This window comes from Podarcis melisellensis, assembly GCF_964234715.1.
Source record: "Podarcis melisellensis genome assembly, chromosome: 16".
Taxonomy (NCBI): Eukaryota; Metazoa; Chordata; class Lepidosauria; order Squamata; family Lacertidae; genus Podarcis; species Podarcis melisellensis.
The window spans coordinates 11,289,484-11,311,375 of NC_138533.1; the positions used below are offsets into that span (position 1 = coordinate 11,289,484).

At 45.8% G+C, this 21,892-nt stretch overlaps 1 protein-coding gene across 1 annotated transcript; it reads right to left on the reverse strand.

The window, feature by feature from the left end:
- Positions 1–1,968: 1,968 nt before the first annotated feature.
- MPZ (myelin protein zero) lies at positions 1,969–17,876 on the reverse strand. Its single transcript, XM_081891985.1, has 6 exons — positions 17,675–17,876; positions 8,342–8,508; positions 7,991–8,204; positions 6,925–7,060; positions 5,615–5,672; positions 1,969–4,595 (listed from the first exon to the last, which is right to left on the reverse strand). Exons 1-6 carry the CDS (start codon positions 17,742–17,744, stop codon positions 4,521–4,523), a joined length of 720 nt encoding a protein of 239 aa, XP_081748111.1. The 5' UTR covers positions 17,745–17,876; the 3' UTR covers positions 1,969–4,520.
- Positions 17,877–21,892: the final 4,016 nt, after the last annotated feature.

Below are 21,892 nucleotides of genomic sequence, written 5' to 3' on the forward strand. Positions count from 1 at the left end.
ATAAAATGAATGTTCAGAAGTGCACACAAAAACCACATGCCTGAAATAGTACAGGAGAGCAATCGTGAAGCCATCTTGACTCTTAATGAACCCAAATATTTCTTTTGCAGAAGGAAGTATCTTGGAAAAATCTCTCCAAATGGTTCTTTTCACTTGCAAATTCTGTTTTAAGGGCATATTTTTTTGTGTGAATAGGGTAGTCCTATGACCTGGATGCAAGAACTAAGGTATTAGCATTTCAAAAGAATGGCCCAGACTGCCCAGTAATGCAATCTGTGACCATTATCAAGTATCTTGACAGACAGGAGATAAGCCACTCTCTTAAATGTCTCTTTCTGTGATACATGCATGATGCTTTAGGGTGGTCTTTGGCTAAGGGGTTGGGCAATTTCTGAAGTTTTAAAAGTTATGCACACCTTTGTTCTGGGTCCTCACCTCCTTGCAAGGGGTGGGGAACTCTTTTGCAACAGAAAAATAAAGATCTGCCTTGCTTTCATGAAACCCTGTCTCTATCCATTCTTGTCGGACTGATAATGGACTTAGGGGACACTGAGTCCCTTGATGGAGAGCTGGGCTGTAAAAGCAAACCCCATTTTTTCCTATAACATCTTGACTTTTGCAACCTAAAGGCACACTCCATTGTCTTCCGAGACATGAAAGCTAGCACTTTTGCCTTTGGATCTGCCCCTGCTGGCATGCAACCCCTGGAAGGGAATGTGGCCCTTAGTCTGAAAATAGTTCCCGACCCTAACCCACCTACCCCCAATTGCATGGGATAGATCTTTCTTGGCCTGGGGCACTAGAGAGCTACTGCCAGTCACAGGTCCAGCCCTACCATTAGGCAAAGTGAAGCGGTCACCCCAGGCAGTTGGCAACCTTAGTTGGAACTGATTCTCTTGGAGCTTGTTTTCTGCTAATTGCCTCCTAATTGAAGCTACCTAGCAAATGCATTTAGATGTGCTAATCGGACACTCCTGGGGGTTTCAGTGTAATCAAGTCAGTGCCCATGATTGTGTTAACTAACTAGTTTGAGCTAATTGGATGAGCACTTAAGGGTGGCGAGGAGCAAGGCTCAAGCCTGCTTGCTAGCTGCTGCCTTTAATACTGGGACTCATCTCTCATAAAACCAGAACTCTGGGCCAGAACCAATGGAGCTGAATGTTGAAAGATTCAGGAGAGACAAAAGGAACAACTTTTTTACATTGTGCATAGTTGAACTATGAAATTGGCTCCCATAAAATATAGTGGTGGCTATCAAAGGTAAAGGGACCCCTGACCATTAGGTCCAGTCGTGGCCGACTCTGGGGTTGCGGCGCTCATTTCGCTTTACTGGCCAAGGGAGCCGGCATACAGCTTCCGGGTCATGTGGCCAGCATGACTAAGCCGCTTCTGGCAAACCAGAGCAGCGCACGGAAATGCCGTTTACCTTCCCGCCATAGCGGTACCTATTTATCTACTTGCCTTTTGACATGCTTTTGAACTGCTAGGTTGGCAGGAGCAGGGACCGTCAGTTTAGAGGGCTTTAAAACAGGGGAAATAAAGAAATTCATACAGCATAATACTAGCCACAATAGCTATATCCTCCCTCCACTGTCAGAGGTAGCAATGTGTCTTTGAATATCTCTGAAATGCAAGCAGGGAGCATAGCTGTCAACTTACAGATTTGAAAATAAGGGACCAGCAGCCTCGAAAATAAGGGATCAGCAGCCAAAATAAGGGATTTTCCGGGCACAGGTATGTTCGACTTCTGAGCCCCTCTGAGCCAAAGGCAGAAAGCCCAGCCAGCAGCCAAATGAAGCCTCATCAATAAGGGACAGCAGCGGGACATGGCACTGGGATAAGGGACTGTCCCGCCAAATAAGGGACACTTGACAGCTATGGCAGGGAGAGTTGTTATTGTGGTCAGGTCCCACTTTAAACACATTTCAGCTGCTGATATGAATCTTAGAACAGAAAGGAGACCATCTCTGTATATAAATGTCAGTCTTTTTATTAACTTCCCATCTTTTTTTTTTAATTGTGTCATGTATCGTTTTTGGTTGTTGCTGCTGATTTTGAGAGAATGTACACAAAGTTGAGAAAGCCCCACTACCCCCCCAAAAAAGGAAATGAAATACACCATCTTACATAACATTTAAAAACAAGAAAACCGAAACACAAAGGCGGTTGACTGCTACGCAGAAAGTATGTGTGTGTTTGTGGTTGGCTATATACATATCTATGGAGACGAATCTATTTGCTAGGCCCTACCACACGCCAGTGTTGTTAGATTCCTTGCTCACAACTGAAAAGGAAGATTCTGAAGCATTGTGGGGAGAAAGTGTGCATATATGATATAGCAGAGAATGCAATAATATGTCCAAATGCAAGTACGGGTTTGGGTAGGGACCCTTCCTCAACAGTAAGGCGTTTTTCCTAGCCTAGCAGAATGACTGGCCTCCAGATCTTTTTTTTGTGTTGTTCACTTGGTGGCCGTTGGGCCTACTAAGTTACGGAGCATGTTGTCATGGGTAACGAGAGTTAATCTGAAAACAGAGGAGGACACATCATAAAAAAGAAATGAGGACATAGAAGGTGAAAGACTGAGGCCTCAATATGAAGAGGTATTAACCGTGTGACGTCATGTGGCGTTCGGTCACCAGAAAAGAGGAAAGAGAGACTAACAGAAATATATCAGTGGTTAATAATAACTAATAACAACCTTCCTGTGGGTTGGGGATCACACTGTAAGGTTTAACCACTGTTGAGAAGGCTTGTTTCCAGGATGGCTTAATTCCCCTCAAGGGGATTAGTGAAGATGCAGAATGAACCAGAATATAAATGATAAAGGCAGGGAAGAAGGGGACTGGCATAAGGATGCATGGGAATCTGCCTGAGGCATTTTTCTTATCAAAACCCCTCATCGTTCCCCCCCCCCCTCAAACCTTCACCCTTTGCCTAGAATTCAGCTTTGGGCAAAATCTGGTGACAACCTGGAGATGGGCGAAACCCCCTCCCTGAGGAAATTCCGGGGTGCTTAGTTTTTCTCACTTCTCCAGAAATTCCTCAGATGCTTCGCTCAAACCAGGAGCCCCTGACTGTGTCTAAAGCGAAATTCTGTGGCAAATGCATTGTGCCTTATTCCGTTGATAACCCCCTGTGGTGTGCTTTTGCAAGGATTGGGGCAAAAGAGAGCTTGCACCGGAAGGTTAGGCAGAGATGGAGCACCAGCAAAATACTATCTTGCCTTCCGGAAAATTAGCATTTTCACCTGTATGCAGCCAAACAGGGGCTGAAGTAAACAGACAAAGGTGGGGTTGGGTGACCTGCAATTGGGGAAGGGAGCTAAACCATCCTTCTGAATCTCAGAGACACGTGTATATATATATATATATATTTGATCCTTGGATTAAAAGGGGGGGGGGGAATAGGAAAAAAATACACCTGTGCTCGAAAAACACCGAGCGGAAGAGGGTTGTGTCACAGCCTTTTGGGCAGTAGAAGGTACCCCTGTCTGGGGATGTTGCATGTCTTTCTAGCCAAAGTTTTGGGGGATTTTGAGGAAAACTAGAAGTAGGAGGAGACACCTGTCTATCCAGGCCTCAAGGCATCGTATCGGGCCTAGTGACTGATGGGACTTGGAGCCCTGTAGTTCCAGGTGAAGGTTCACCCTAAACAGAAGGCCAGGTTCCCATTAGAAAACCAGAAAATAAGCCCGGTCTGTTATTGTCTATCTACAGCTTTCGCATGGAGGTCTTGAAGTTGACAGTGGCGAGACTGGGTCACTCAGGAGAGTCACCTGTGCCTCAGGAAAAAAAGTATCTGCATGGTATTCAACTCAGAGTAAATCTGTTGAAATGAATGAACCTAACTTATCCAGGGTCATTAATTTCAGTGGGTCTACTCGGCGTAGCAAAGCATGGGTGTGATGGTGTTCCAAGATGCTGAACCAGCCTGTTTCTAGACTTCAAAGAGAAGAAGAGGCACCTCATAATGGGGAGGGGGCATAGTTTGTTCCCTAGGATTACCCTGCCTCAGTTTGCCTCATGGTTTTAATGTGCACACAACGTCCTAGGAGTTATTAATAATGTTAAGTCACTTAGGTGGGTGCAAATTCCCTATGCTTTGGATATACATATATGATGCGAAAGGCTCTCCATCAATATCTTAATAGGGACAGAGACTGGGCAGGAATATGCCCAAATCCCATCAGCCCCGGACTAGATGGGCTATAATGAAGTGTGTGAGAACATGGCGGGATACAAAACCAAGAGGGTTGGATGCAGGGCAGACTATCCCAGGCCTCTCTCCTCAGGACGGAGGGCTGGGATCATCGCCACCTTTTCAGTATCCAATCACTTTTCCGAATCGCTTTTGATGATGTTCATGAGGGCGTTTTTGAGGCTGTTCTTGCTTGGGGACTTGACGGCGGGCTTGAGGCCTCCGGCCTCGAGTTGGTCCCTCTTCGGTTCCATCTCGATGGTCAGGACGACCTTCTTCTCGCCCACCTTCTTCTGGGTACCTTCCCTGCCGGCTAACCGCTATTTCTTGGACCTCTTATCGCTTGCCGACTTGGTGAGGCGGCTGTGGTCCAGCATGGCGTACAGGACGGGTTGCTACAAGAGCAGGGGGAAGAATTCAGCAGGAGAGGGGAAACAGGGAGGGAAAAGAGAGTCTTGTCACCACGCAGGAAGCCAAAAAATGTGGGCCTGCTTGTCTAGGCCTGCATCCTTTTCCTCAGAGGCCAGGTGCCTTTGAGAAGCCAACAAGCTGGAGGATATCAGTGGCTACTAGCCAAGAGCGCTATGCTCTGCATCCACTGTCAGAGGCAGTAATACTTCTGAAACCACAGGGCAGGAGATACCTTATTTTTCGCTCTATTAGATGCACCAGACCATAAGACACACCTAGTTTTTGGAGGAGGAAAACAAGAAAAAAATATTCAGAATCCCAGAAGCCAGAACAGCAAGCGGGATCACTGCTTTCGCTGCGCAGCGATCCATCTTGCTGCTCTGGCTTCTGCGAAAGCAACGCAAAGCCTCTTCAGGGCAACGCTCCCTCTGCCCTGAAGAGGCTTCGCGCAGCTATCCCAGAAGCCAGAATAGCAAGACGGATCGCTGTGCAGCGAAAGCAGCAATCCCTCTTGCTGTTCTGGCTTCTGGGATAGCTGCACAGCCTACATTCGCTCCATAAGATGCACACACATTTCCCCTTACTTTTTAGGAGGGAAAAAGTGAGTCTTATAGAGTGAAAAATACGGTAGTTCTTGTTTTTGAGTCCTGATTTTGAGTTTCCCTCAGGCATCTGGTTGTCCGCTGTGAGAACAGGATGCTGGACTTGATGGGCCACTGGCCTGATCCATGAAGTTCTTACGCTCTTATCATTGGTGTTACATTGAAACATATATTTAAAGCACATGGTTTCCCACAAAAAAACCTGGGGACTGTAGCTTACCCCTCTTGGAACTACAATTCCCAGTACCCTTAACAAACTAAGGTTCCCAGAATTGTTTTGAGGAAGCCATGCTCTTTAAATGTTTGGTGTGGTCATGGCACAGGTTTCTTAAACCAGCATAATATATTATGCCTCCCACTCATTTCCCCCCCAGACACATTTCCTCCCCCCCCCCACTCACCTGACGGCCTCTTTTTGAAGAATCCTTGCCCAGCCTCAACTTCCCTTTCTCCATAGCGCTGAAATGAAATGGAAACAGAAACAAGTCATGCCCTCTGTGCTTACTGGAATGCATGAATGGTCCCTCACATTGGATATGTTTCTGTGCAAGCGAGGAAAGGGCTACACATTGCCAAAGGGAAAAAAGGAGAATTCAGGTTTTCCTAAATTTTTCACATGCTTATTTATATGCATAGATGCAGCTTTAGAAATAATTAGTGTTATTTAATTAGAAATACATCTCCCCAGAGAGGTGCAAGCCTGTGTGATCAGGGCCACATTCACACCAAACATATAAAGCGCTTTGACACCACTTCTAACATTCATAGCTTCCCCCAAAGAATTCTGGGAGCTGTAGTTCATTAAGGGAGTTGTTAGCAGACCCCTTATTCCCCCTGCAATGTTCAATGGTACGAGGAAATGATTGTTAAACCATTCTGGGAACTGTATCTCTGCAGGGGCCCAAGGGGTCTCCTAAAAGCTCTCAGGATTTTGGGAGGGAAGCCATGAGGGAAGTGGTATTATAGAGATTTAAATGTATGGTGCAAATGTGGCTCAGGTAACTTGTGTGCTTGCCTGCTTGCTCAGGCTGCTGTTCAAGGGTTGATGGGCAGCATCAGACTTCATGTTTAGACAGGACTTGTGCCAAACTTCCTCTATGAATGAGGGGCACACAGCTGCCCTCAATCTCAACTGCTGAGATCTTGCTCTCAGGGAAATTTTGGCTGTCCCCCATGCCCCTGAGGTCTGGCTGGCCTTTACCAAGGGCTAATAATAATAATAATAATAATAATAATAATAATAAAATTTATTATTTATACCCCGCCCATCCCAAGACTTTAGTGTGGCAGGCCTTGCCCTGTGGAACTCCTTGCCAATAGAAATTTGTTCAGGAGTCATCCCTCCTCTCTCTCAGATATCTTCTGGAAACTGTACTATTTGGACAGGACTTTTGAACCTGAGATTCTCTGCCAACCAGATTTCCCTGTGATGTTTCACTTTTAAAATTGTTTTTACTGTAGCATTATGTGCTTTTAGGTTGCCTACTGCCTCGCAATATACGGTAATGCGCTCTATAAGTATTTAAATAAATGGGCATACCAAATGTCATAGATCCCTGTGACTACAGCTCCTGACACTGTAGTGTAGGGAACGAAGCATTCTCCATGCCCTTAAAAATCTAACAAGTAAGGAGTGTGTGTATATAGCAGCCAGGGCGACACTCATGGTTTCTGCCCTTCTATGACATGTCCATCCTCCTGGGTGCTTTACCTGAGTCTCCGCTGCAGAGTGGCTTGTCTCCTCAGCCAGCAATACCGGATGAGATAGGCGATCACCAACACAACAAAGACCACGAGCAGAACACCTCCAATGACAGCTCCCAACACAACACCATACCTGGTAGGTACTATGAAGCAGAAGAAGGGAGAACTTTGCTGTTAAAAATTAAAAAGACCTTGCATTGGAGCTTCCAGCCCACAAGCACCACCTGCACCTGGGATGAGGAGCCTCCAAACACCGGGGCCAAACCTGGTCCTCCTGGCCTCTCTTGGGCTGAGTTCTTTGGTTCTCTAGGGGGCCACCTGAGTCATCAGTCAGCTGACCTCACAAGAGCCAATCACTGTCCTCCAGGCCCTATAAAGCCCTGGCCGCAGGGTTTTCTCTTCAGACAGAGCAATGTGTCTTTAGCATAAGGTCTTTGCTTAAGTTTCTGCTGCTGCCTAAGCTGCTGAGGAGAAGGGCTTTTGTATCTGCTTTGCAGGTTCAATTCCTAGCATCCATGCGGTGTTCTTATAACTCTAGTTTTCTGACTTCATATACTGTGTTTTAATTCCTTAGCAAGTATTCAGACTCTTTTATACGCATTCATATCTCTCCTGGATGCCCCCTAACTCTATCCCACCCCTGGGCCAACTCCTAACTTAGAAGTGGGGAACTTATGTTGCAGTAGTCCATCAGCCCCAGCCACCAAGGAATTATGGGAGTTGTAGTCCAGCTACAATTGGTGCCTCTTCGGTTGCATCCTGCTTACAACGTCTTCCTCCTCACGCTTCTCTCAGACTTAAAGATAATGGGGTCATCTTGGATCTACCATCTGAGAGAGGAAAAGCAAGCATGGTTGCCCTTGCATTCTCTAGATTAGTCATTTTGGAACTAGAAACTTTTCTATCCAAGCTTTGTACTTCCTGTCATAAGCAGCTGTGTTGTTTTCTTACACTACAAGCATCTCTCTGTGTGTGTGAGCACAGCAGGTAAAGTCTGCTCTCTTAACCAGATTCACAAGCTGTGCTCTGCATACCGATATGAGCAGACCTTTCACCTGGAAGGGAAAGCTTACCATTTTCAAAGACGTAGAGCAAGACCTGAGACGACTTCCCCACGATGTCAGGGGGGTTCTTGACATCACATGTGTAGGTGCCGTTGTCTATGTAATCCAGGTTATGGATGACGATGGAACCATCTTTCCAGCGAGGGTTACCAATCCACTCAATGCGCTCCTTGAAGCGTCCAATGTCATCTATGTAAGCTTGGCCTTTGGCATAGTGGAATATCTAAGGTGGGATGAGATACGGTCAGGAGGCCCTTGAGGAGCGGATGCAGCTCAGTGATAGAATGGCTTCTCCCTCTTAAACTGAAGAGCAAAATGAATGAGGTAAAAATGCTTCAGATAAAGGCTTCAAATGCTTACCGAAACAGAGTCTCTGCCATTTTCTGGCTGAAAATGCCAAGTGATGGAGATGTCATCGGAGATCCATTCCCTAGACCAAAAGGAGCAGGAAAGGGTAACTTTGGAGCCCACCGTGCCATGGACTTCTCGGTCTGTGTAAACGTGGATGGCCAAAGTTGGAGTTAGCACTACAAAGGAGAGAAAATAAGAGACATGTATTGCGCTCTTTCCCCGTCATTCGTCCTCCCTTCCCACCCCTTTTTCCTTTTGTGCCATGTCTTATAGATTGTAAACACAATGGCAGGGACTGCTTTACCACTGGCATTTGTAAGCTGCTTTGGGAGCCTCTCCTCTTCATTTCAGCTAAGTGTTTTAGTTGTTTTAAATTATTTTTAATTGTGTTTTCATTTTGTAACCCACCCTGGGACCTTAAGGGGAAGTGCAGGTTATTATTATTATTATTATTATTATTATTATTATTAATGGCTATGTACACACTAGGTATGAGGAACATTTGGCCATCCAGGTGTTGCTGAAGTACAACTCCTTACAGTCCTAGCAAGCATGGCCAATGGCCAGGGATGATGGTAGCTGAGAGAATAGACTATTATCTTCTTTTCATGTCATAGATTTTTAGGTGGAAAGGGCAGGATACATAGCTGTTTAAGACACACTGAGATCCTTTGTTTTGGCCTTAAGAGCAATATAAAAATGCTTTAAATAAATATAAATTAAATTAAACAACCAGGGAACTTCACTGCCAGCTAAATAACAAATTAAAGAGTAAGGTAATATATATTTCCGAAAACATTCTTGAATATCTTTGACTGTGGTCCTCTACTCATTCACTGAGCAAAAACAAAACCCTGTTGTACTTGTACAACCATATAAAGCAGAGAGAACAATTATAAGAACAGATGAAAAGTAAAATAAAAAACCAAAACATAAAATACGCACATAGAGTGAGTGTAGTTGCATATAGTCCAAGTAAAGACTATCAGCGTTATCAGATTATTAGAGCTGAAATACAATCGGATTTTCCTAGACATTACTGGGATTTCAAAGTCAGAAGTGATGTCCGGGGAGAATTTCCGGAAGGCAGCAGCTTGTCCTGAATCTTACTTTTTACTTTCTGAAATATGGCAGCTCTATGATTATCAAGTGTTGCTCCAGATTTGCCAGGCTTGTGGCATAGGTTGTCTTTAAAACAATGGGTTCGCTATACAGTATGCCATAAAAGAATGCCAAAGCATATAAAAAGTGTCTGGAGGTTCTAGTCCTGGTTGAAATCTCAAGTTATGCATAATTTTCTCCATTATAGCTATATTTCAGAGTGAGTGATTCCTTGACAAACTGCAGTCATGTGGTTTAAACATGTGGTGCAGTTGTGAGCACAGAGAGAGCCTGGTTTCATCAAAAAAATTCCTAGCAACTCATGTTTTCCCTTCCTGTAAGGAAAGTCATTTTCTACCCAAGACCAGTCAAATTACCAGAGCCAGTAAGGGACTTGTCCCCCTCCCTGGCAGTAAAAAACAACCACCACACACCAGTAATAATGAATACAATACCCACTAATATTTTGCCATCTTTTCACGACATTCGAAATCAGCTGTCACCAGTGCGTTCACTCTCCCTAATGGTAGGACCGGCCCTCTTAAATCACTGGAGAAACAAGGTGACCTGCAGCGATGCCCAGGGATGTCATATGCTTCCTCTGGCCTGGAGTGTGAGAGGCAGACCTACGTGGGGTAGTGGAGGTGTACACAGCTCCCTTGTTTGGGAGGAAGAATATGCAAGGCTCTGACTCATGAGACTGGCCCAGTGTGACCGCTCTCTGTAAGACTTTGTTCCTGTCTCCACACCCCCTCGCCCATCCATCTGGAGTGTAGGAGGTTCCTTCTGCAGAACCTTGCTGTGGTCCACCATAGCCACCGAAAGGGGCTGGGGAACATTGCTGATCTACCCAGAAGCCTCCAGGGCGACATTTGGAATCAAAGAAGGCATTGTACGCCACACAATCCCCTCTTTTTGTCGTTCCACCCCCAGGAACAAATTCCAACATGTCGGGCAATTTCCCTGAGCCAGGAGATTTTGCCCCCATTCTTTTTCTTCTCTCTGGCATGGCCAATAAAACAGGCCTGCATATTGTGCGGACGCATCCGATCCGAGCCAAGGCATTTTGCTGCCTGAGGCAAAGGGGCGAGATGGCTCCTCTCTCTCTTTCCATGTACTGATCCTGGCTGGAAGGGGAGTTCAATCTTAGGGCACTTTCTGACTGTCGCTATTTTAGGAGTGGGATTTCAATCACAGACCAGTGAGTTCATGTCACACAGTTATCGTTGACTGGCAGATAACTGCGCCACTGACCTGCTTCCCTCAAAAACTGGACCATAAGGAAAGTGAGCAGGAAAAGGCGGGACAACACTTGTTTTTGGCACAACACCCTTCACAAACAACTCAGGACAGATGCTCGATGGACAGGTTGTTCAAAAGAGCCTATGTTTTGACAGAGGTGGAGGCACAATGTTTTCCACCAAATCTGCCACTCCCTCAGGGCAGCTGGGGAAATTCAGAAAATTCTTGCTTACTTCCTGAGGTGGCTATCTGACCCCACCTGGTCGTGGAGCCATCCTTGCAACACAGCCTTGAATATTATAGCCTGACAGGCTTCCTGGTGGGTCTTGTGTTCTGTTTTGTTTTTGCAGTCCCAGGCAGGCGGGATAGAAATAATTATCAAGAGAGCCTAGCAACAAACACAGCTTGTGTGGTTGTTGCATTTTCCTTGGAGGCCTGTAATTTGGGGTTAACTTTACACTGTGTAAGGGATATGGGTGGCGCTGTGGGTTAAACCACAGAGCCTAGGACTTGCTGATCAGAAGGTCGGCGGTTTGAATCCCCGCAACGGGGTGGGCTCCCGTTGCTCAGTCCCTGCTCCTGCCAACCTAGCAGTTTGAAAGCACGTCAAAGTGCAAGTAGCTAAATAGGTACCGTTCCAGTGGGAAGGTAAACGGTGTTTCCGTGCGCTGCTCTGGTTCGCCAGAAGCAGTTTAATCATGCTGGCCACATGACCCGGAAGCTGTACGCCGGCTCCCTCAGCCTATAGAGGAAGATGAGCGCCGCAACCCCAGAGTCGGCCACGACTGGACCTAATGGTCAGGGGTCCCTTTACCTTTACCTTTACCTCACACTGTGTAGAGAAATACAGTGGTACCTTGGTGGTTGAACACCTTAGTTGTCGAACAAATTGGCTCCCGAATGTTGTAAACCCGGAAGTGAGTGTTCTGGTTTGCAAATTTTTTTGGAAGCCAAATGTCCAACGCAGCTTCCGGAAGCCAGGCCTTGATTTTCGAACTGTTTCAGGAGTCAAATGGACTTCCGGAATGGATTAAATTCGAGAACCAAGGTACGATTGTACTTTCCTTTGTATTGAGCTTACTGCTGCTCAGGATTTTACTGAAAGCAAAACTTTCCTGCAACTTGTATGCAAGGAAAACGTGGTTGCTTATTTCCTAAAACCAAGCTGGAAATGGCTGACTCCAAAATTTCATTGGGTACGGTCCATAAAACTCTGTCTCTTTACAAATACTGCATTAAACTGGCATGGGTTGGGGAACCCATAAATTTGGCAAAGCTTAATGACTCAGCAACTATAATTTTGGTGGGAACCTGTTTGGATTGTTGTGGTACCTTTCCAAATGGCTTTGCTTTAAAATGCACAATAAATTCTGTAAAAAAGCAACAAGAAGTAAAGTGAAATAAAGCCCCTAATTCTACATTTCGAAATTATTTGCACAACATGTCTCGATTGGCACATCCCAGATGGTATAATTAAGAAGCCCATAATTGCTATGCTTAGAATACTGAATCTAGAAAGATAAGGGTATTTCTACAAAATAGTCCTGGGGTGCATACACACCATACATTGAAAGCATACCCACCTCACTCCCAAATAAGCTTCATTTCCCAATTTATTTTTTATGGATTTTTAACAGAATGGGATTGCAAAAGCAGAAGCTAGCCATATCTAGTGTTTCCATATAGTAAGTAAGTAAGTAAATACAGAAGTTGTACGCGGCATATCCACTAAAGAAGAAAGAAGCAAAAAATACAAAAGGGCTAGAGTAGAAATTGAAACTTGCATGGTATTAGTAGGTAAATTGAGGACCAAGTTCCCAGTATTTCCACAGAAATGCATAATGCACAGCTCCACAGTTCCATTATGCATTTCTTGTTGCTCTGTCCCAGCTCCTGCCAACCTAGCAGTTCGAAAGCACGCCAGTGCAAGTAGATAAATAGGTACCGCTGTGGCGGGAAGGTAAATGGCGTTTCCGTGCACTCTGGCTTCCGTCACAGTGTCCCGTTGCGCCAGAAGCGGTTTAGTCATGCTGGCCACATGACCCGAAAAGCTGCTTGTGGACAAACGCCGGCTCCCTTGGCCTGAAAGCGAGATGAGCACCACAACCCCATTGGTCGCCTTTGACGGGACTTTAACGTACAGGGGTCCTTTACCTTTACCTTTTACCTTCTTGCACAGTTGCCGCTTCCACAGTTGGAGGCAGCAATGCTTCTGAATTGCTCCTGAAACTACAGGAGGGGAGAGTTGCGCTTGGGTCCTGCTTGCGGTTTTCCACAGGCATCTGGTTGGCCACTGTGAAAACAGGATGCTGGACGAGTTGGGCCATTGGCCTGATCCACCAGGCTCTGCTTATGTTCATAACATTTTGGGATATTTGATTTGTAAGATTGATTCATCAAATGGGTTAGAATGACCAGCAGAGAGCCACAAAGTCTTAAGGGTCAGCCTCATTTCTCTCTGTCTTTAGACAGTACTCTACAGTTCCCAGCTTCCTTAATAAACTGTGATTCCCAGGATTCTTTGTTGGGAGAAATGTGCTGTAAATGTCCTTTAACTACACAGTTCGTACAATGACACACGTTCTCATGTTCTTATTGCCTTGGAAAACTTATGCAGAACAGAAATATATTAAATAAATACACTCCCTCCCTCAGATATTAACATTCTTACCAGTATTTCTTCCTTTGGAAAGATGAACTTTACAAAATTGTCTAGTGCACCTTAACTACTATACCTTATTTTTTGCTCTTTTACCCTCCTAAAAAGTAAGGGGAAATGTGTGTGTGTCTTATGGAGCGAATGCAGGCTGCGCAGCTATCCCAGAAGCCAGAACAGGAAGAGGGATCGCTGCTTTTGCTGCGCTGCAATCCCTTTTGCTGTTCTCGCTTCTGAGATTCAGAATATTTTTTTTTCTAGTTTTCCTCCTCCAAAAACTAGGTGCGTCTTATGGTCTGTCTCTCTGTAGAATGGGTAACAGCACCATCCTATACAGTGGTACCTCAGGTTACAGACGCTCCTGTCTAGCTCAATGCAGTGATTGCTTATAGCTGCAGCCTGCAAGATGATCCCTCCAAAGTCCTCCCCTGCCTCTTCCCACCTCGAAATTAGACTGGAAAAAAGTGTTCTATTGTAACCAATAGCTATTGTAGATTGGATGCCCTCAATGGTAGCTACTGAACCTTTGGGACTTTCAGGGCAGAAAGCAGGGAGCCCAACAGTAGGTGGCGCCAGAGCCAACAGCAGGCAGAGATTGCTAATTCTAGGCAGTCTACACATTGCCACTTAACTCCATTTCCAGCGCACTCACACTCCTAGCCTTCCGAAGCTGCTGACACGTGACGTTTGCCACAAATCCATATCGCGCCTGTTGTTTCCCGAGAAGTACCGTCGCTTGATGCATTTCCCCTCTCAAACCTTTTTCCTGGCCAAGCAGCTGCCTGAGTCCTTGCAGTGCAGCTGCCAGTCAGTGCAGACAATATTGGGCTAGATGGAGAAAGAATCCAACTCGGGAAAAGGCAAGCTTCTTATGTCCCCTTGATCTCTCACATCCCCAGTCTGAAGGAACAGCCATGTAGCTGGGTGGCAAGGAGGTCCCAATCCTCAGCATCTCCACGCTGGACCGGGAAAGACTCCCTGCATGAAAGCTGTTGCCAGTCAGTGCAGACAGTACAGTGGTACCTCAGGTTAAGTACTTAATTTGTTCCAGAAGTCCATTCTTAACCTGAAACTGTTCTCAACCTGAAGCACCACTTTAGCTAATGGGGCCTCCTGCTGCTGCCGCGGCGCCGGAACCCGATTTCTGTTCTCATCCTGAAGCAAAGTTCTTAACCTGAAGCACTATTTCTGGGTTAGCGGAGTCTGTAACCTGAAGCGTATGTAACCTGAAGCATATGTAACCTGAGGTACCACTGTAATGAGCAAAATGGACCGGGACACGCCAGCTTCCTATATTTCTGTTAATGTCTGCGTACCCCCTACATTCAAAGCACGCACATACACACATATGCAAGAATTCTGGAAACTAGTTTGTTAAGGGGGCTGGGAATTTAAACTCTGTAAGGGGTAAACTACAATTTCCAGGATTATGACTCCTCTCTCACATTTTCTGTTTCTTGATTCCACTGCTGTGTTTAGACTGCATTGTGCCGTATGTTTTTCTAATTTCCTTATTTTTTAAATGTTCATAACTCTAAATCACATTGGGGGGTTGGGGTGGCAGGAGAGGCACATTCCCCATGAACCAAAGGGCAGGATATTGCATTTTATTAAATAAAAAGTCCTAGGGGCCTTCTGCACATCCTCGTCACCCTGCAAAGACTTGCTCAGGCAGCAAAAAAAAAAAAAAAAAAAGAGGGGCATTCTTAGAGCTCCATCCAACTGGAGATTGGAAAAAAACAAGAAAGCATGGGAGGCCACGATCACGTATAAATTGAACTTGCCAGGTTAGGAGTACCTGGTGGTTTCAAGGTCCAGTCCTGAGACCTAGGGATGGCTTCTGGTGATGTCACTGGGGCAGGCCCTGGAGATGGAGGTTAATTGGGAAAGGGGAGCAAAGGAGGGCAGACCCCCCCACAACAGAGTCTCTGCTATAATTTGCAACCAGCTCCTTCTGGGCTGAAGCTTGCAAGCTGCATGCACAGCACAAACATGTTTTATTATTAAAGGCACGCCACTCTCACACACCTGGAGATTCAGTCTCTCCACCTGCTACATGGAGGAGGCCACGCAACCCTGGAGACTTCAGGTCAGACATGGAAATCTGGCCATCCTCCTTGTCAGGAGGTCGGGGACAGTTCAAGGACATGGCTTGCTTTCCTTGCACTCACTCCCTCATGCTCACACTATCGATTTTCCAAAAGAGAATGGAAAGAGGTCCCAGAGCAATATAAAATGCATCGCTTTGTTCTTCTAACACACCTCTCAGCTGAGATGGAAGCAATTTAAGTTACGACTGCAATAGGTCTTTGTGGCTGTTTTAAAAAAAGAAGGAAAACGATTGGTATTTGGGCAATTTTTGTCCCTGTGCCAAATCATAGAATTGTAGAATTGTAAAGTTGGAAGGGACCATGAGGGTCATCTAGGCCAACCCTCTGCAACGCAGGAATATGGCACCTCGTCTATCCACCCTGAAAACAAATCAGGGTGTTTGTTCAATGAACAGGTAATCTGAAAGCACCCTGGGATTTTAGGCTTCAAAGGATAAATAGTTACAAAACATATAACCCTAACCCTGTGGAAAACCATCTAATTAGACTTTAATTTGATTTTGATCTGTTTTTAGGAGGTAATTTTATTATTGTTTGATTTTATACTAATGTTATATATCTGATGTTAGCCACCCTGAGCCTGACTTCGGCAGGGGAGGGCGGGATATAAATAAAAGATAAAGATGATGACGATGATGATGATGATGATGATATCTCATGCTAATACTGAGTCACCATCCTGGACTTCCAGGGCTGCAACTTTGGCATCCCTGGAAGACTCAAAATCACAGGGCTGGGTAGGATCCAGAAAGTCACTATTGTCAACTCCTTTCCTAGATAACAAGATCATCTCTGGATCACCCCAGCACCCCACCATTGCTGCCCAGATCAAACCACATTATAGACTACCACTATGAGGCACAAGTAACAAGAAATATGGGGCACCCAGACCAGGATTCCACCCCCTTTCCCCCCCCCCCAAAAAAGAAAAGATGAACAGTAGTTTCAGGATAGATATAATACATAATTCACTTGTGGAACTCTTTGCGACATGATTATGATTATTGGTTGGTATCCAGCTAAGTTCCTACTCAGATTAAACCTAGTAAAACCAATTACGTTAGTCATGGTCATTGATTTCAATGGGTCTACTCTGAGTTGGGTTAAGTTATTATCATTGGGCTGTATCTAAGTCCTGCTCAGAGCAACCCCACTGAAATGAATGAGTTTTAGTTAGTCAGTCAGTTCACTTCAATGAGTCTACCCTGAGGACCAGCATTGGATGAAACCTATTACTTTTGCTGTTACACACATTACTGTTTTGGTTACAGATTACATCACGATAAAAATATATGCTGAAAATCACTTAAATATTTTCCCCCCAAGTGCCGCAAACATTTTCAACAACAGAAAAAATAAATAAATAAAAGGATTAGAGAAAATCACAGAGAATACACAGAATGGTGAAACCTCCAAGTTCAGGGGCAGTCTACCTCTGAATAGCATGTGTGAGGGGGGAAGAAGGGAAAGCCATTGCCTGAATGCCCTTCCATGGTCACATCTGGCTGGCTGCTCCTGGGAGGAGGGTGATGAGCCCTTCATCCAGATGTTGTTATCAGCAGCTCTCATCAGCCCCAGTAAGCATGGCTGATGGTCAGGAATGATGGGTGTTGTACTCCAACAACATCTGCAGAGCCCCAGGCTCCCCATTTCTGAGCTGCGTGAACCGACAAGGCAGCCCCTATGTACGTAAGGAGTGACTATTCTGCACAATAGCCACGGTGGAATTTGAACGCAAGTCCAGCGGCCCACACTAAATCAAATCACAATCATGGGGGGCAGGTCCCTTGCGATAGCAAAATGGAGCCTCCTCACTCAGGAGCAGTCTACCTCTGAACGCCTCGTCATTTGAGTTCTCCTGATGACCACCAACTTCTCCCTCCTTTTCCCATGGGTATTAAGAGGAGTCGCGAAGGTGACTGCCCAATATCTCTGAATACGTAAAAGACTTGTTGTCCGTTGCTAAGTCCCTGGGAGTGTCCCGATGCCTGCAGCCCTGCAGAGACTCTGCCAGTCAGTGTAGACTGCACTGAGCTAGATGGAATAGTGTTTTGGCTCGCTATAAGGCAACCGCCTTCCTATGTTTCCTAACAAGCGGCAAACGCTCCTTCACTGGAGGTACGGAAACAGAGGTCCAGCGGCCACCTGCCAGAGACACTTTACCCCGCGTCGATCTGTTGGGGTCAGACTAGATGACCACCAGGACCCCTTCCCATCGAAACACCGACTTACCCATTGTCGAAACCAGCACTGTGAGCAGAAGAAGGGCTCTCTCCCTCCCTGAGCTGCCTGGGGTCCCCATGGCTTTTCCCCCCCTCTTCTTTCTTTTTTTTTTGGTTACTGTACAATCCCTACAGCCACATGGAGGGGAAGAGTTGGCGATGGAGGAGACGGCGGTTCCTTGGCGATGGGTGCCTCGGAGGGTGGCACCCTTGGTTTAAGAACCTGGCAGGCCTGGGAAGGATGCCGTCTCGGCAGAAACGACGAGCCAATGGGAGCCTGGCATTCGGTTTCGTGGGGTGGGGTGGGGTGCTTTGGAGCCAAGAAGGGGGAAGAACAAGCCAGAGCGGAACAAAAGTGAAAAGGGGGCATTTATGCCCGCTGGCTCGTTAAATGTTGCTCCACACGCTCCGGCGACATAGCTGGGCAAAAGAGCGGCCATTGTCAAGCCACATTCTCGGCTGAGGTGTAGGCGATGTCACGGCCTCCAGAAGGAATGCCAGAGGAGATGAAGCCTTAGGGCAAGAGCGGTGGAACAGCCTGGTCCAAGGCCTGTATCCCTCTCTTCAGCCTCCCAATGGGTCGTCCTTATTATTCTCCTTAATATGGATTAAATTTATTGGTCATCTTTTTAACTGAAGCGGTTTACAGTGGTACCTCGGGTTAAGAACTTACTGTACAGTGGTACCTCGGGTACATACACTTCAGGTTACATATGCTTCAGGTTACCGACTCCGCTAACCCAGAAATATTACCTTGGGTAAAGAACTTTGCTTCAGGATGAGAACAGAAATCGTGCTCTGGTGGCGTGGCGGCGTGGCAGCAGCAGGAAGCCCCATTAGCTAAAGTGGTGCTTCAGGTTAAGAACAGTTTCAGGTTAAGAACAGACCTCCAGAATGAATTAAGTTCTTAACCCAAAGTATCACTGTAATTCATTTTGGAGGTCTGTTCTTAACCTGAAACTGTTCTTAACCTGAGTACCACTTTAGCTAATGGGCCTCCTGCAGTCGCCGCGCCGCTGCTGCGCGATTTCTGTTCTCATCCTGAAGCAAAGTTCTTAACCCGAGGTACTATTTCTGGGTTAGCGGAGTCTGTAACCTGAAGCGTCTGTAACCTGAAGCATCTGTAAGCTGAGGTACCACTGTACAGTGTGTAAAACAAATGAGCACGTGCGTTCAAACGAAAAAGACAAAGACAACCCTATTTTTAAACGGCAAGTTTAAAACATCCCCACCCACTCAAAGAGGCCACAGACAATTTCAAACCGAAGGCCTGGAACAAAACAACATCCCCTCCAGCATTTCTCTGATTAAAATAGCGACGTCCTAAGGGAAAGCAGAACATTCCGTGATCAAATCAGAAACTGAGATGGCTTCTGTAAATACGGGACAGTCTTTGGAAAATAGGGACACTTAGAGGGTCTGAAATAAATGTGTTTGCTGCGCACCTAAAGGCGTCTAATGACAGCACCAGGCAAACTTCCCTGGAGAGACCAATGCAAGGCAGGGAGCCACCACGGAAAAGGCCTGTTCTCATGTTGTCACCCTCCAGCCCTCTCACAGAGGAAGCACACAAAGAAGGGCCTCAGATGATGAGGTCCGGGTCAGTTCATATGGGATGGGGCCGTCTCTGAGGTATTGGGAGCCTGAGCCACATAGGTCAAAACCAGCCCTTTGACCCGGGCCTGGAAACTGGCAGCCAAGTGCAGCCAGGGAATGAATGGTGCTGATTCTACAACCCAGTTTGCTGAGGAGAGCAGCAGTGAGGGCTTGGATTATTCACCCCGAGGGCCACATTCCCTTGTGCGGGGCCACATGTCACTGGTGGGTGGAGCTAGAGGCAGAACTGGGTGTAGCAGCAAATACAAAATTTACATTAAATATACTGTAATAACAATAATTTAGTATTTATGCAGTCTAGCTTCCAACATAATAATACCACAGCAAAACATCAAACACTAAAAACTTCATGATACAGGGCTGCCTTCGGACATCTTCAGAAAGTTGTGCAGTTCATCTGATTGATATCTGCTTGACATTGATCTGCTTGACATTTGTTCAGCAGTTACTTCAAAATTAATCCCATAAAATTAGGCTAGTTTTGGCACATGCTCATCTGCCCACCTGCTTTCCCAGGGCCCTTTTAAGACACGTTTAAAATACATCCCACAAAAATCCTGAGAGCAGGAGTATACCCCCAAAGAGAGATACAATTCCCAGAACCCATAACAAACTACAGTTCCCAGGATTCTTTGGGGAGGTGGAATATGCTTTAAATATATGGTGTTTACAGCGGTCCTGGAAGCTTTTAGATTTCTATTGTGGGGAAGATAAATTGGTCGGGGGTCACCAGGACAGGCTCAAGCGCATGATCACTCCCTCCTTCCAGATCCCTTGAAGCCTTGATCCTGAGCCGTGCTTTCCATGTCATCTGGATCCATTTCCTGTGCTTGTAGGCACAACATTCCACAAAGCTGGGGCGACTGAGTTTGGGCTGACAAAGGAAACTTTGATTTTTTTTATCCAGCTGGGCTAAGCAGTCCAAAGTGGGCGGTTCGGAGGTCGGAGGCTCGGTGCTGCAATGAGGACTGCTGAATCCTAGGCAGGACACCAGAAAGGCAAGGGAACGAGACAGGCTAGGAATGTTGGAAGCTGCCTTTCTACAGAGTCAAACCATTGCTCCATTTAGCTCTGTATTTTCTATACACTGATAGGCCGTGGTTTTCCAGGATTTCCATTAGAGATCTCTCGCAACCCTACCTAGAGACGCTGGGGATTGAACCTTTCGCATGCTCCCCTGAGCCCTGGCTACAAGAACAATGGTATCCCAGCCTCCAGGGGGTGTTTACGGCAAACCACAGTTCCCAGGATTCTTGCTTAGAGCGTTTAGCCTCAGAATGTCCATGATCTTGGAGGGCAGGTGGGGGCTTGTCACCTCTCCCTTCTCCCCCTTGATGGAGAAAACTGGGGTGAAAGTTGTAAAAATGGACTAAAGATGCAGCACTCCCTATTTGGTGAAACAGTGGAATTATTCAACCTGGGGTGCTAGCATAGCCATAGCGGTGAAAGTGCTGGATTGGGATCTGGGAGACCAGGGTTCAAATCCCACCCGGCCATGAAGCTCACTGGGTGACCTTGGGCCGGTCCTTATCTTTCAACCTAACCTACCTCACAGGGTTGTTGTGTGAATAGATAAAACAGGAGGACCGTGTACTCCGCCCTGGGCTCCTTGGAAGAAAGTTGGGATATAAATGTAATACATAATACGTGAACTGAAGCTTCTCATGTCATAATCTGAGGCACACAGTAAGAAATGCCAGAACAGAACACACTCTGCACCTTCTCAGAGGTACTCAGAGTAGTGTAGTTAGCATAATTCTAAAGCACAAAGCTCGCTTACTGACCTTGACTTGATCACTCACTTCTCTCATTCTCAGTCTAACTTACCTCACAGGGTTGTTGTGAAGATCTAGTGGCAGTGAACGATTTACTCTGCCTCAGGCCCCTTGAGGAAGAAGCAAGGATATATCGTTTCATCATTTTACTGTAAAATAAATGGAAATAACCCAGAAGACATTGAATGCCAGCAGGGCAGCAGTATGAGGTGCCTGAATTTGAAAGAGCTCAGAAAAACAAAGTGTGCAATCTCTAAACTTGTAGGTGCCAACCCTTGAACAAATTTGGCTTAAAATTCAAGCGTTGCTGGCCTGCTCACTCACAAACTCTGGGCTACTACAGTGGAAGATCAGCTGTACCTAACTAAATTCTACTTCATATGAGAACCAGTGTGTTGTAGTGGTTAGTGTGTTGGACTAGGACTTGGCAGGGGGACAGAGGGCCAGAGCTCTAATCCTCACTGGCCATGAATGAAGCTCATTAGGGTAACCATGAACAGCACTTTTGAGCTCCTTGGAGGAAATATGGGACAGAAATCTAATAAATAAATATCCAGAGACCCGTTGAAATGAATGAACCTGAGTTAAGCCATGCCCATTCATTTCAATGTGTCTACCCTGAACAACTCTAATTTACTGGTGTGGATCTGATAAATTGTATATATGTACATAGTTTTAATTTTATCAGTGTTTAATTTTTTTAAAAAACGATTGTCTTTTTCTCGCTGTTCTTATTTTTATCTGTAAGCCGCCTTGAGAAAAAAAGCGGGGTGTAATATAAATGTGCACGTATTATAAATATATCAAATTCCCAGTCCTCATTTGAAGTAAGGAGC